The 13636-nt window shown below is 34.3% G+C and overlaps 2 protein-coding genes across 2 annotated transcripts; both read right to left on the bottom strand.

Annotated features, from left to right (window-relative positions):
• Positions 1-7410: 7410 nt before the first annotated feature.
• LOC128954108 (zinc finger protein 271-like) lies at positions 7411-9252 on the bottom strand. Its single transcript, XM_054299676.1, has one exon. It carries the CDS (start codon positions 9250-9252, stop codon positions 7411-7413), a length of 1842 nt encoding a protein of 613 aa, XP_054155651.1.
• Positions 9253-9420: 168 nt separating this feature from the next.
• Positions 9421-10237, bottom strand: LOC128954195 (deoxynucleoside kinase-like). The gene has a single exon (XM_054299768.1). It carries the CDS (start codon positions 10192-10194, stop codon positions 9538-9540), a length of 657 nt encoding a protein of 218 aa, XP_054155743.1. The 5' UTR covers positions 10195-10237; the 3' UTR covers positions 9421-9537.
• Positions 10238-13636: the final 3399 nt, after the last annotated feature.

The following is a 13636-nucleotide window of genomic DNA, read 5'->3' as shown; positions in this document are numbered from 1 at the left end:
AAATGTCGGTCGTGCCTATGTCTTTTAAAGAGGTGACAAAGAAATGCCTTTTTGTTATTAAGAAGTCTTTCATTTGATTGAATTCATCGACGTTTGTTTTGTCTATCATGCTGTCAATGTCAACTTCCTCAGGTAAATCGATAAGATCTCTTTCTTCAACTTCATAATCTGTAGTGTCATCCATATGTATATTCATAATTTTTAACTTTGTTTTTTCTTCGGTTATTGTGAGCATCATTGAGCTAATGATGTCTTGCGTGAAGTTGTCACTAGGTTTGTAGTAAGGCGACATAGTGAGTAGCTCATTGATATCCATGGTATCAGTAGGGTCGGGTAATTTAAAAGTAATTTTTGGTGCGTCTTCTGTAAGGTTTATTATGTCTATATGTTTATTTATAAAGTCCATTCCTAACAGAATCTCTTCGTTTTGACCGAAATGTAATAACATGTCTTGATTAAATTGATAAAAATTCTTGCCTTCTTCTATTGTGAATACCAATGGACTCCAATACGAAATGATTTGTTTATGACCGGCTATCATTTCAGCTACATAGTTAATTTTTGTTTTGTGAATTTGTAATTTAGAGTTGCGTGCAGTATCTATAGGCATAAGTGATCGCTCACTGCCTGTGTCCAAAAGCGTTAGATATTTAACTGAGTTAATTGTTATATAAATTTGTAAAGTATTTGAAGGCGAACTTCGATAAATTCGATGGGGTACAACGCCTACAGATTGTACCTTCGCGACTAGTTTCCCTGTTTACTTCGTGGACATTGTGGGGATTTATGACCCACCTCTTTGCATCTGTAACATACCGGTTCCTTTTTGTCTTTTGTACAGGTATTTGACATGTGACCATATTCGTGGCAATTCCAACATTGAATATTTCCTCGAGTGTCACGCACGACGTTCGATGGTCGTACTACATCTTGTCTCTGATTGCTACCGGCTGCCTTGGGGATAGTATTCTGCAAACTTCCCCCAAAAGTTCTAGCGTTTCGCAAGTCGTTACGTAACCGTCGTAAGTCCATTCGTATTGTCTGTAATTCTTGAGAGTGGTCTATACCTATATTTGATATAGCATTGGGGCCAATAAGCTTTTCTTCTAGACATTGTCTTTCTATCGGGACTACGACTTGTATTAATTCTTCAATTGAGTTTATTTGCGTTGGTAGTTTGCTTCGGATAGGGTAAAGTAAGCCTTTTCTTATCAGTTCAATGCCAAGTTCATCTGGTATAGGATGGCTACAGTAGGATATCATGCTTTCTTTCTCCATAATGTATTTTTTTGCACTTTCATTGTTGGTTTGCTTAAAGTCAACTAACTGTTCGAAACTGCATTCGAAGTGATCTGTGTGTCTTGCGAGGAATACGGCTTTTGCTTCCGGCCAGTTATTTAAGAGATTAGATTTCTTTAGCTTTGAGTAGTAGTCATAATAGTCTGTTTTATCAAAACAATAAAACATGTGGTTAAGGCGATCATAGTCGGTATATCCCGCGGTCGCGTTTTCATATTTTTCGATCCAACGTTTAATGTTGAAAGGATCATAGGGAGGACAATTATTTTTATTAAGACTATAAGGAGCCCGATATCTTGTTAAGTCTATGTCAGAAATTGTTGGAGCTGTTGGCAGGTCGGTCTGCTGTGGGTTGAATCCGTGTAGGTCCGTGAATTGGTTAGTGTATCTTATAGGTTTATCATTATACAGTGGCGGAGTCTGAATTTCTTTACTCGTTGATTCTCTTGTTAAATCGATAGCGTGTGGCATAGGCGCGGCGGCGGTGATAGTTGATAACTCTTCTAATATTGCGTCGGGATTAAGCATCTAGGCAAATAATTGGTTAATTAGTGAGTGTATAGACTTAGACGTGTATCGCATTAACGATACATCGTCCGCACAAAATCGTATGACAGGTTATGTCAGGTTTGACTTGATTTGTTGCAGGTAGTTGCCATGATATTCTGTGAATGGGTAACTTGACATTAAGGTTGTATTTCTTAACAATTCTCCCCAAATTATCTAACCCAACTATCATAACCAATTCGGCTAGTTCCAGGTGTTTGTTTCGTATTAGCCATTGATTGTAAAGGTTTACTACTTCAACACGACATACATCCGGTCCAAAATCAGTTTCAACTATTGAATTTTCGCTATTAAGTCCTTTCATTAGCGGGATTCTTAAATTGATTGTTTCAAAAAGCTTATATCTGAAATAATGGGCCTTATGTTCGAGACTGATAACCAATGCAAAATTGTTTGATGTACTGCGTGCCGTACACTGTCCTTCATAAGATGCTAACCGTATTGTCCTAAAGTAGGCCAGTTTTACGTATAGACCTAACATAACTATACAAGTTATTACGAATAGAAAGTTGATAGTGATATCAAAGCTTCCAACATATGTAGTTATACTATCGAAAGAAAGCGCATCAGTTCGACGGCTGTGGATAATTAAAACTGTTCCAGCTATGCGTCCAAACGGCCTTGTATATGTCATTATTCCAAATAACACAATCAGAGTCGCAAAAGTTTTCAAACAATCAGCAATTATGGTTATATAGGTGTAGAATGTGGTGTGTTCTTCATGTGAAACAAAGTTATCATCAATATCGATCACCATCGATTCCAGCTCTTTGGTTGATTCCATTAAATAATTTGAAATTGCAGTAAGTTTAGAATTATCAAATTCAACTTGTAGTTTGTATCTATCTGGATCAAAGATACGGAAATTTCGCTTCCTCCTTTTATTTTCGAAAAAATATCCTGATCTGGTGTGAAAGACGCGTATTTTGCAAAGTCATCAATTGTCTCTTGATTTACTGTATTTATGGTTTCGTTGCTTTCCGAACGCATTTCCTTATCATATGGTCCTATAAGTGTTAGTTTGAGTGATGGTATAAATACTTCATTAAATGGAGGGATAGTAACGACATCGGCAAATCCGCTGTTTATTATTTCAGTGTCCAACCCGCGTTTGTTAATTAATACGTAATTGGGTATGATTTTTGAGTGCAGTATGAATTTATTGCTCGTTATGGCAATAGGTAAGTAGGTTTTTATATTTCGCTGCATGAGTTTGCATTCTTGAACAATTAATGAAGCAGACCAGTCCATCAGGGCCTGGCTGCAATCAGAGGGCATTCTAAGAGTGTGAGATTGAAAGGTGAAACAAACTTCATTAGCACCTGTAGCTTTACACGCAAAGTCAGTTTTATAAGTCTCTCTATGTAGGCGTTGATTATGTACTAGCCATAGGCTGATTGGGGTATCTATGACCACTAGATTGTTGTTGTCTTTGGTTGTATTGCCGCATATAGATTGATGGCAAGGAAATCCGGTTGAACGGAGCGATACCATATCAAATTTATTTGGCTTGATTGGCTTCCGAAGAGGTATTTGTAGGTGGACATATAAGGCATTTTCAGTCAAGTCAATTCGATAAGTTACGAGGGGCAAAACGTAATATAGGTGGTAATCCTCATAATCGATTCCAAGTTCATATGTGTATTGTATATGTTCTTTTATCCCATCAAGTATCGGTTTTAAACTTGTCCAAGGAATTAGTTGATGACTTAGAACCGATCTTCTTAGATCTGCCATTATGTTTTCAAAGTTTTGAAACATATCCATGATAAGCAATGATAGCTGTTGTAGTGCGTTTAATTTTAAAATTTTAAACATATTTGTGTGAGTGAGTAGAGCTAATAGATATTGCTGTTCATTAAGCAAATCAATCTCTCTTTCAACAAAGTCTGAGAGAGCCCTCAGTTGATTCTCCGTAGTAGTCTTCAAACTTTCTAACTTCTGATTTAGAAGTCTATTACTTTCGTCCAACACATTATTTATCCCTTTTAGTTTATCTCTCAAAATTTCGATGTTTTGCTTGTTTAGATCAAGTTGTCCTTTTAGTTTTCTAAAGTCGTTTTCTAATTCCCTGATATCAGAATCCTGATTCACATTCCACCCGGCTAAGAATGCAATTCCGGAAGCAATCGCAACCCCAGCACCCACAACCGCCATTGTTATCGGTTCGAATCGCTGCACCCTTATTAATTGTCTTTCTTTAAATTGTGTATGAGCTGACTTTAATGTCAATATTGTCGTTTCCATTATGCTTTTAACCTCATTTTCAAGTTGGTTACAACTTTCGTTTAGCTGCTTATACAGATCTTTCGAATTTTCGTCAAATATCTTTTTAGTAATGTTGTCATTAAGTAATGCAAGAAAATCTAAACAGTCAGTTGGCATAACTGTGTTAATAAGTTGAGGTCTGAAAGTCGGTAGCTCGACACGTATAAAGTGATCCCAAACTGAGTCAAAGGCGTATCCGACTCCATTGCGTATAAATTGTACTCCAAATATTCCTGCTTTGGTAACATAGTCTTCACTCAGAAAGGATGGGTTATAAGTAAGTAGTTCATCCTTTGTTGTTATTATTGTCGATTCGTTATTGAATTGTTCGGGAATAAATGATTGGTTTAAGTGTTTAGTTAAGAGTTTTCGTGAGGTTTTTCTTTGCTTTATACTTTCGATAAATCTTTGTTTGTGTATCTCATCGTACACGCCTACGTTAGGGAATCGATCAAAATCGTAGGTACCAAATGGTAAATCATCCATGGTTACGAGATAATCACCGTCAGTGTATGCATATGAAAAAGTGCTTTGAAGTCTTTGTAAATTTTTGGTTTTATCAAATCTATTCGGGTCACTTTCTAATAAATATACGGCTTCGGGTTCCGGACCAAATTCGGTTTTGGAGATGGTTAGTATTGCTGCACTTTTATACAGAGTCGGGTCTGTACTTATAGTAGTACCCAATAAGTTATAAACTCGTAATTCCTTATCTGTTATTTGAGCGTCTTTGAGAAACAACATTCGCCAAGCCTTAAAATATATAATCACTTCAAGACCATCCATACATTTCTTACAGTGTGTTTTATATACGGATTCATCACAGCCCACCGGGGTGGGTGGACAACTCAATATTTCGAGATCAGCTCCAGTTATGTTTAAAAAATACGTATCGAAAGGCTCTCGTATAAAATGCCTTGTTTCGTTATAACACCACGTGTGCATAGATAGTATATGGTCTTTGTAATCTCCCGCTATCATATAACTGTCGAGGTTTAAACTCTTATCTTCTGAGCCGAAAGTTCTGCGTGACCATGATTTTGGTAGTGAGGGAGGTCCTCGTGAAACAACATTGGCGAGAGTGAAGCAGAGCAGTAAAAGTATAATCTTTGAAAACATTGACTGTAAAGTATAAAGTAGCGTAAAGTTAATCTAACAATCGGGTTCATAGTCAGGTTCAAAGTTGTCGTAAAATCTTATTAGAGGAGAGTCAGGGCATCTAATTGTAATCCCCAAAGGTTGTCTAGTCGGGTCGACCCAGTGATCACTCGGGATTAATTTATAGAGTTGGAGGGTAACGCATGCATCAGTTACAGGACTGTAATTGCTTTGTTGTTTTGAATGTCTGTATCCAATATGTATTTGGCTAGCCATTCCAATTTTACCGACTGAATGCCGGCGTCCATTGGTCGACGATAATAGTCTTGTATGTCCTTGTAGTTAATTTCAGATTGGTTTATTTCTAAAGCTTTAAGGTCGCTTTCATGATTGCAGGTGATTAAAATTTTGTTTTGAATTATTTTAAGGAAATTTGTTTTAGCCAGTGATCGCACCATCATCTGATCTGAATGTTCCATTAAGTCTCTGAAGTTATAACCAGTTATTGGTTTCCAACAGTTAATGCGACCTGTCGACGGGGGTGACCAGAATGAATGATATAGCAGTTTGTAGTCGGGTACGTGTGATCGTCCCTTCAAATGTTTTCTATCTTTTTTTGGCACTTCACACATTAATGCTACGCGTATTGCGATTGGTTTACCCCTTTTCGCGTTATTGGGTATAAGTTCGGCTGACTCGACATCTACGGCAACAGCAGACATGTCTGGCAACATCTTAAGTGTCTCCTCGTCTATAACTTCCGGCCTACTTATAGTATCCTCCGGTCTAATATGAGTTCGACAAACGAATATCGATTTTCTACATTCATTACAATTTGTTTTATCAGGTATACTAAAATGATTATCATATTCAATTATTATTGAGTCTAAATTGATATCATGATAATCAGCTATTCTTGATAGTTCGTGTTTATAGTATTCTAATTTTAATCGACAATCGTTATATCTTTCTATAGCTTGTATATAATAATTAGTTAGTGTAGTTAACCAATATTCAGAAAATCTGAATTGAATAGGTTTGGGAAACACAATTACAGGAAACTGAGGTTTGACGGCTACATTGAATGTTGGTTTCCCTTTCTTAACCTTTTCAACCTGTCGGTATAACTCTTTTCTGATGTAAGTAATTTTCTCTCTTTCTTTAGTGACTTCTCTTTTAATCTGACGGTAGTCGGGAAAAATCTTTTCGATCTCGCTGATAATTTGTTTTGTTTGGTTTGACATCTAATGTAAATATAAAATCAATGCGGGCTTTGATTATCAAAGTCTACATTAATTGTTGATCTATTTATTTAAACGTTATTCTAAACTAACTAATCAAAATCTTATTCTATTTATTTGGTAGACCTTCCCACTATTGTATTAAGCTTACTGTAATGACCTCTCATATCCGAGTCCATACATCCACACAACAAAAAAAACAATTTAATTAATTTGCATAAAACATTTATTTTAACTATACTGATAAAATCATACATTAGTTAGAAAGTAATTATTTAAATAAGCAGCTTTAAAACAATTTATTATTTAACTGAGCGTTTTTTAAAACAAATAAAACATTTTGTGTTTTGTATAATTGCAGAATGATCGGTGTTAAAGGGACAAATCTGACGTAGCCGTGGTTCGAGTGAAGTCAGATTTCGAACTTGGAGTCTTTTTAAACTTCTGTACTTGTCGTAATGTTTCCATGTCTCAGGTCGTTTTTCAGGTCTTGCAAATTGATATAATTCGATGTAATGTGAACAATCTGCTATCGTTTTTAGATGTAATCTCAACTGTTCTCTTAACGTTCCTATTCTTCTGCCTTGTTCGCCATTAGTCGGGTTCGGGTTTGCAGCAATATAATTCTCGATGGCTTCTAATCTGGCTTTGACACGTCTATATAGCTTATTGTTGTTTTTTTGAATCATTCGTGATCCTCTATGTGTTGGGATAAACGGTTCGTCGGGATCGACTTGTCCTTCGTTATCGCTGTCCGAGATATCCATATTCTGGCTTTTGTTATCCGACATCTATTAGTAGGGTAGGTAAGTGGAAACAAAGAAAAGCATTAATTCATGCACAAAAACTCAATATTCAGTATTACATCTGGGTTTAATGTCGATAAGCAAGTAAAAAGGTAATTGTTTTAGTCAGTAAATGGCAACTGAATAGACGACTAATTATGAGTGTTAAAATGTTCCACCATTTTTCTAATTGATGAAAACATCATTGGACAGCCTGAGTGATCGCATTTAATGGTACACGTATTAACACTTGATAATGTCCGAACTTGGTTAACTCGAAATCTCGTGATTAGAGGTGGTGAAGGTGTCGGGACATATGGCGTCATTGACGAGTCACTTATATCATCAAGACTTATGGTGTCGGTGTCTTTGGCCAATGGGTTACATGAACTATTATGTTTTTCCCAATCGTTAAAGGAGTCAAAAGATCTTATGCAAAACACGCAGTCGAAATTATTAGTTCCGTGTTGTCGTCTTTCATGTTCGTTTAAAGAGATGATCGACTCGAATTTCGCATGACAGATAACACAAGGATATCTAGGATGGTGTCGAAGATAAACATGTATGTTCAAGTCTTCATCAGTTAAAAAGCTTTCGACGCAACCCTCTTTTTGACATTTTATTAATTGTAATTCCACCGGAGAGTAATCTGGGGATCTATGACCGTTGTTCATCGTAAGAAATAAGGTTTCACGCGATGTGTCACTATCTTCTAATGTTATTGTTTCGGGGTTTATCCGGACTGATTTACAAATTATGTTATGTGAATCTAAATCTTCCTTTGTACTGAATTTTTCATCGCAATATATGCAATCAGACAAATCCAACCCATGATGAATTTCCTTGTGATCGCGTAAGGTTTTGGGTGATCTGAAGTCTTTGTTGCAATCACAACATCTATATGAGTTTGGAAATTTTCGAAATTTAATTTTGTGATTACGTTGGCGGTGTAGAACAAGATCTCCCTTTTCAGTGAAAAATTCGGGGCATAGGTCACATTTCCTTGCCGACTTGAGCTTTCGGTTATGCATAGCTTTCTTGTGATTGTATAAATCGTAGCCACTTGAGAACTTTCTTTCACATAATAAACAATAAAATGGTTTTGCTTGTTGTTTGGGTGTATTTTTATTTTTTGTCAAACGTTTAGTCCGTTCAACTAAAGGATCAGGTGGTAATTTGGGCCTGCCGTTGTTGAGCTGACGGATACAGTCAGCCGAGTAAGTGTCGAGATGTCTAAACGATGCGTTTTGCCAGCAAAACCTTTGCTCACATGAGCCTGTAATGCAATGATACTTAGGTTCCCTATTGTGTTTATATACCAGGTGATGATCAAGTTTTTCTTGATTTATAAAAGTTTCATCACATTTGTGACAAACACCGTGCTCAAGTTTGCCGTGTTGATTTAATTCTCTTAGATTAAGAAATAATTTGCTGCAGGTTTCGTCTTTGCACGTGAAAGAAGATTGGATTAGCTTTGGCCAATTCTTGTCGCCGCTATACTTAGTAGTCGTAAATGTTTGAAGCAAAGTGTTACCGCCAGTCGTGTTGGACTGATGACAGACAATGGGAACTTTGTTTTTATAGAAGGGACTGCTTATTCTTTTTTTGTCCGGTAATTTCATAACATTTAGCTCATCATTGCAGTGTCTACTTTCAACTTGATGATTATGCAGTTTTATGTAATCATAAAATTCTTCATTGCAGTTGTTACAGATTATTGGTGGTTCAAAACCGTGATGTATCATTTCGTCAATGAATTTGCGCGCTTGGAAAGCGCTAAAATCGTGTTTGTAGACCAAATGTTTGTAATATAAACCCGGTTCAATAAATTTCCCTCTACATCTCACGCATTCGATGGCTTCTAGACAACGTCGGTCGTTAGGTGTAAATATATAGGTTACCACGTTTGTCTTTTCTGATTTGTCACGTATTAGTTCTTCAACACTGGACAATGAATCCCTACTGTAGCTACTATCGTCATATAGGCCCGACATTGTATACTATTGAATATCAAGATTATGTTAGTTGGTGTATAGGTAAATGTTAGCAAATAAAATAATTAAAGCATAAAATATTAGGTATAACATCGGGTGACCGGCTTTGACTTCACCGAAAACACCTAAGTATACCTTAGAATTAAGCATATTACAGATACTACATATACACACACACACATACAATACCATACACAATACTACCTACAAATTGCATCTAACATTTTTAGGTTGTAACGCGGACGCCCAGCAGTGCCGTCACACGGGTCGCCTACCCACAACCTTTTAAATGTCAAGTGCTCTGACAATGGACTCGGCATAAGTAGGGGTCATTAACTCTAATTGTTTTCTTGTTGAATTATTCATAACCTTAATAACCGGTATATTCTCTGGTAGGTTTTCTAACCATTGATTATAATAGTGATTAAGCTCAAGGAGGTAAGGGACACGTATGTAACCACTTTCCTCGGCCCGCGCTCGACAATATATATTGTTTGTGAGTTTATCTATAGGGGTTTCGATATAAACTACCAGATCGTATTTCAAGGCGTCCGCATATTGAGATAACTGTTCATTAACTATAGCATCGAATACCTCACTTTCATAGTTAGTCATGAGGTGTTGATCAACAAGTGTGGGTTTGAACACGCGAATCGCGGAGAAATACGATCTCTCCATAACCTTAATGTCTGTCCCGTCACAAGGCAATGCTCTGTGATGGTCAATCATTGTAAGTGCAACATAACTTTCAAATAAAAAGGCTCTCTTATCAGGTTTCCTATAGTAGGCTTTTAATAAGTTAAGGCCGTTTAGGTCCCTCCACTTTTCTATAGGTTCATTATGTATTGAGAGTCTGTTCGCTATCTGAGATTGCTTCAAATAATGACTAAAGGTTGTCTTTCCTGACCCTATATTCCCCTCAAGTAATATAGTTTTATACATTATAGCCCAAAATCAACAACGGTATACCACTAGGCCCTAAAGATTACTAAATTAAAATAGTAAAATAATTGAAATAAACCGGTTAAATAACTTAATTGATTGATTTTAAAATTAAATCATGGAATGGTCAGTTTCGATTGAGACAATTATGCTCAAGTGTTTTTAACTTAATGTTTAACAAGTAAATCAAAAGTGAGTTACTACGGCCGTTCGTGACTCACGATTACATACACTTGTTTATAAAATTAGTAAATGAATTGATAAAAAAAAAAATTGAAACATAAAATAAAAGGATAGGGTTATTGTGTTGGATACACCTCGACCACCGGGATCAAGCACCCGGCCCAAGGCACAACTGCCCGGGTCAGTCAAGGGAAGCAAATAAAAAGACAAAACATAAGCAAAATACATTTAATTGAATTAAATAAATATAAATTTCAAATTAAAATTAAATTAAAACAAATAAATCAAATGTGGGGCTTTTGGGAGTTTAATATCCCACTTCTGAAAATAGGTCTCATGTAACGGTCTAGAGAGACGATTGAAAGAGATAGCGTACCACTACTGTGTGTAATTGGTAATTGGCTATTGAAAGAGATAGCGTACCACTACATCTGGTATAATCGGTAATTGGCTATTGAAAGAGATAGCGTACCACTACATTTGGTATAATCGGTAATTGGCTATTGAAAGAGATAGCGTACCACTACATTTGGTATAATCGGTAATTGGCTATCGAAAGGGATAGCGTACCACTACATTTGGTATAATCGGTAATTGGCTATCGAAAGGGATAGCGTACCACTACATTTGGTATAATCGGTAATTGGCTATTGAAAGAGATAGCGTACCACTACATTTGGTATAATCGGTAATTGGCTATCGAAAGGGATAGCGTACCACTACTTTGGGTATAATTGGTAATTGGCTACCGAAAGGGATAGCGTACCACTACTTTGGGTATAATTGGTAATTGGATACCGAAAGGGATAGCGTACCACTACTTTGGGATATAATCGGTAATTGGCTACCGAAGTGGATAGCGTACCACTACTTCAAGGGTATTGAACTATTTCAGTTAAAATGTTAATTTAGGCTTACGGTTAAATTTGTGGTAAACGGTTAGGTGATAGTGACCGCCTCCTTGTTGTTGTTATCTCTTGAGAACAGTTCGGTAGTAGTGATCGCCTCTTTGTTGTTGTTATCTCTTGAGAACAGTTCGGTAGTAGTGATCGACTCTGTTGTTGTTATCTCTTGAGAACAGTTCGGTAGTAGTGATCGACTCTCTGTTGTTGTTATCTCTTGAGAACAGTTCGGTAGTAGTGATCGACTCTCTGTTGTTGTTATCTCTTGAGAACAGTTCGGTAGTAGTGATCGACTCTCTGTTGTTGTTATCTCTTGAGAACAGTTCGGTAGTAGTGATCGACTCTCTGTTGTTGTTATCTCTTGAGAACAGTTCGGTAGTAACAATCAAATTTGTATTTAATTTTAAACTAAATTAATAATAAAAACACATTTTTTCTTTTAAAATTCATTTATTCTGATATAAAAACACTTTTCTGATGTTCACTCATACACTGTTAACAACCGACTCGATCGGGAACTTGTGAGTCAAACAGTTTTGTTGGACGACCAGTACGGGTGGGGTTTCATACATTCATACCATTCAAGGAATGGTATGCTGTTTGCGTAATGTTATGTCTATTGCGTGTATACTGAAGTTATTTTTGTAAAAATAGTTTATTTCAAAATAGAAGCTATTTTTGAAACTATTTTAATATTAATAATAATTAATTAATAAATAGGATTTTTAATTTATTTTTGCTAATATAGATATATACAGTATATATAAAATATAAAATATTGCTATTTTTTGAATCATTATTTTAATTGTAAAAATCAAATAAAGTAAAAAAATTATGTTTAATAATTAAAAAAAAATATTAACGAATTTAATAGTTGTTATAAATTTTTGTTGACTAATATAATAATATATTAAATATAATTAAATAATTATAAATAAAATAATAATAAAGCAATAAAATATTTTTAATTTTTTTTTTTGAATAATTATTATTGCATTTAATAACTTTTTTTTATTATTTTAATACCACAAAAAAATAATGCATTTTTTTATTTAATTATCAATAAAAATACTATTACTAAAAAAAAATATTATTATTATTATTATATTAGTAATACATAGTACATGTACTGTAAACTCTAAATATTAAATAGTGTATCAAAATTGACATTAACTTTAAATAGCAATAATAATAATACTTATAATATTGAGTTCAAATAGTTATACTTATAATAATAATTATATAGTTTTATATTATTGTATTAAAAACCAATTAACATTGGGGTCTACTATTTGATAGTCTAAATGAATTATTAATCAATGCAAACATTAATTTTATTATATATATTATATATTTAATGCAATTATTATTATTATTATTACTATAAAGTGGTTTTAATTGTAAATTTTGTTGTGTACTATATTAAAGTTGCAAATAATATGTATTTTTTTAATATACAGTTTTATGCATAATATTTCTATTACTAAATATTTATCTCTCTCTCTCTCTCTCTCTCTCTCTCTCTCTCTCTCTCTCTCTCTCTCTCTCTCTCTCTCTCTCTCTCTCTCTTTCTCTTACTTTCTCTCTGATTAAAAGTTTTTATTATAAAATTATTCATAACATACTAAGTATTTATTATTTTTAAAAAATTATGTCAAAAAAATATCAATAATATAATAAAGTTTAATAATACTTACAAATAAAAATTACTAAACAAAATAATAGCAATTAATAATAATAAGATTGAAAATAATTTTTTTTTTAGTTAATTGAGTTTCAATTAATATTATTATTATTTTATTCAAACAAACAAACAAAACTAAATACAATAATAGAAATTTTTAATAATAATAATATTAAAATATTTAATAATAATATAATTGTAAAATAAGTGTATGTGTGTGTATGTGTGTGTATGTGTGTGTATGTGTGTGTATGTGTGTGTATGTGTGTGTATGTGTGTGTATGTGTGTGTATGTGTGTGAATGTGTGTGTATGTGTGTGTATGTGTGTGTATGTGTGTGTGTATGTGTGTGTATGTGTGTGTATGTGTGTGTATGTGTGTGTATTTGATATTTAATTGTTAGATAATTTTGACAATCATTTCCAAAATAGTAAAAACACCCAGTCCCAGCCACATACCCAATAGACCACCTAAGCTGGATAACAATGTAATGGTAGACATTTCGGGTATATATTCAATCACTTGATCGGGTAATTTATTATGACTTAAAGTTACAAACATTTTTGTTTTCCAATATTTTCTAGTTGGATAATTAAATTTTGTTAAAATTTTAGTATCATATGTATTTATTAGACAATCTAATGGACATTGATCATCGCATTCAGTTTCCAAA

This window comes from Oppia nitens, unplaced genomic scaffold (genome assembly GCF_028296485.1).
Source record: "Oppia nitens isolate AA-2021 unplaced genomic scaffold, nextdenovo-longstitch-racon4-pilon3 scaffold25_pilon_pilon_pilon, whole genome shotgun sequence".
NCBI lineage: Eukaryota > Metazoa > Arthropoda > Arachnida > Sarcoptiformes > Oppiidae > Oppia > Oppia nitens.
This window is presented reverse-complemented; position numbering and strand designations above follow the sequence as displayed.

Coding starts and splice junctions, on each gene's coding strand:
- LOC128954108 (XM_054299676.1), bottom strand. CDS start 9,252: ATGTCGGGCCTATATGACGATAGTAGCTACAGTAGGGATTCATTGTCC.
- LOC128954195 (XM_054299768.1), bottom strand. CDS start 10,194: ATGTATAAAACTATATTACTTGAGGGGAATATAGGGTCAGGAAAGACA.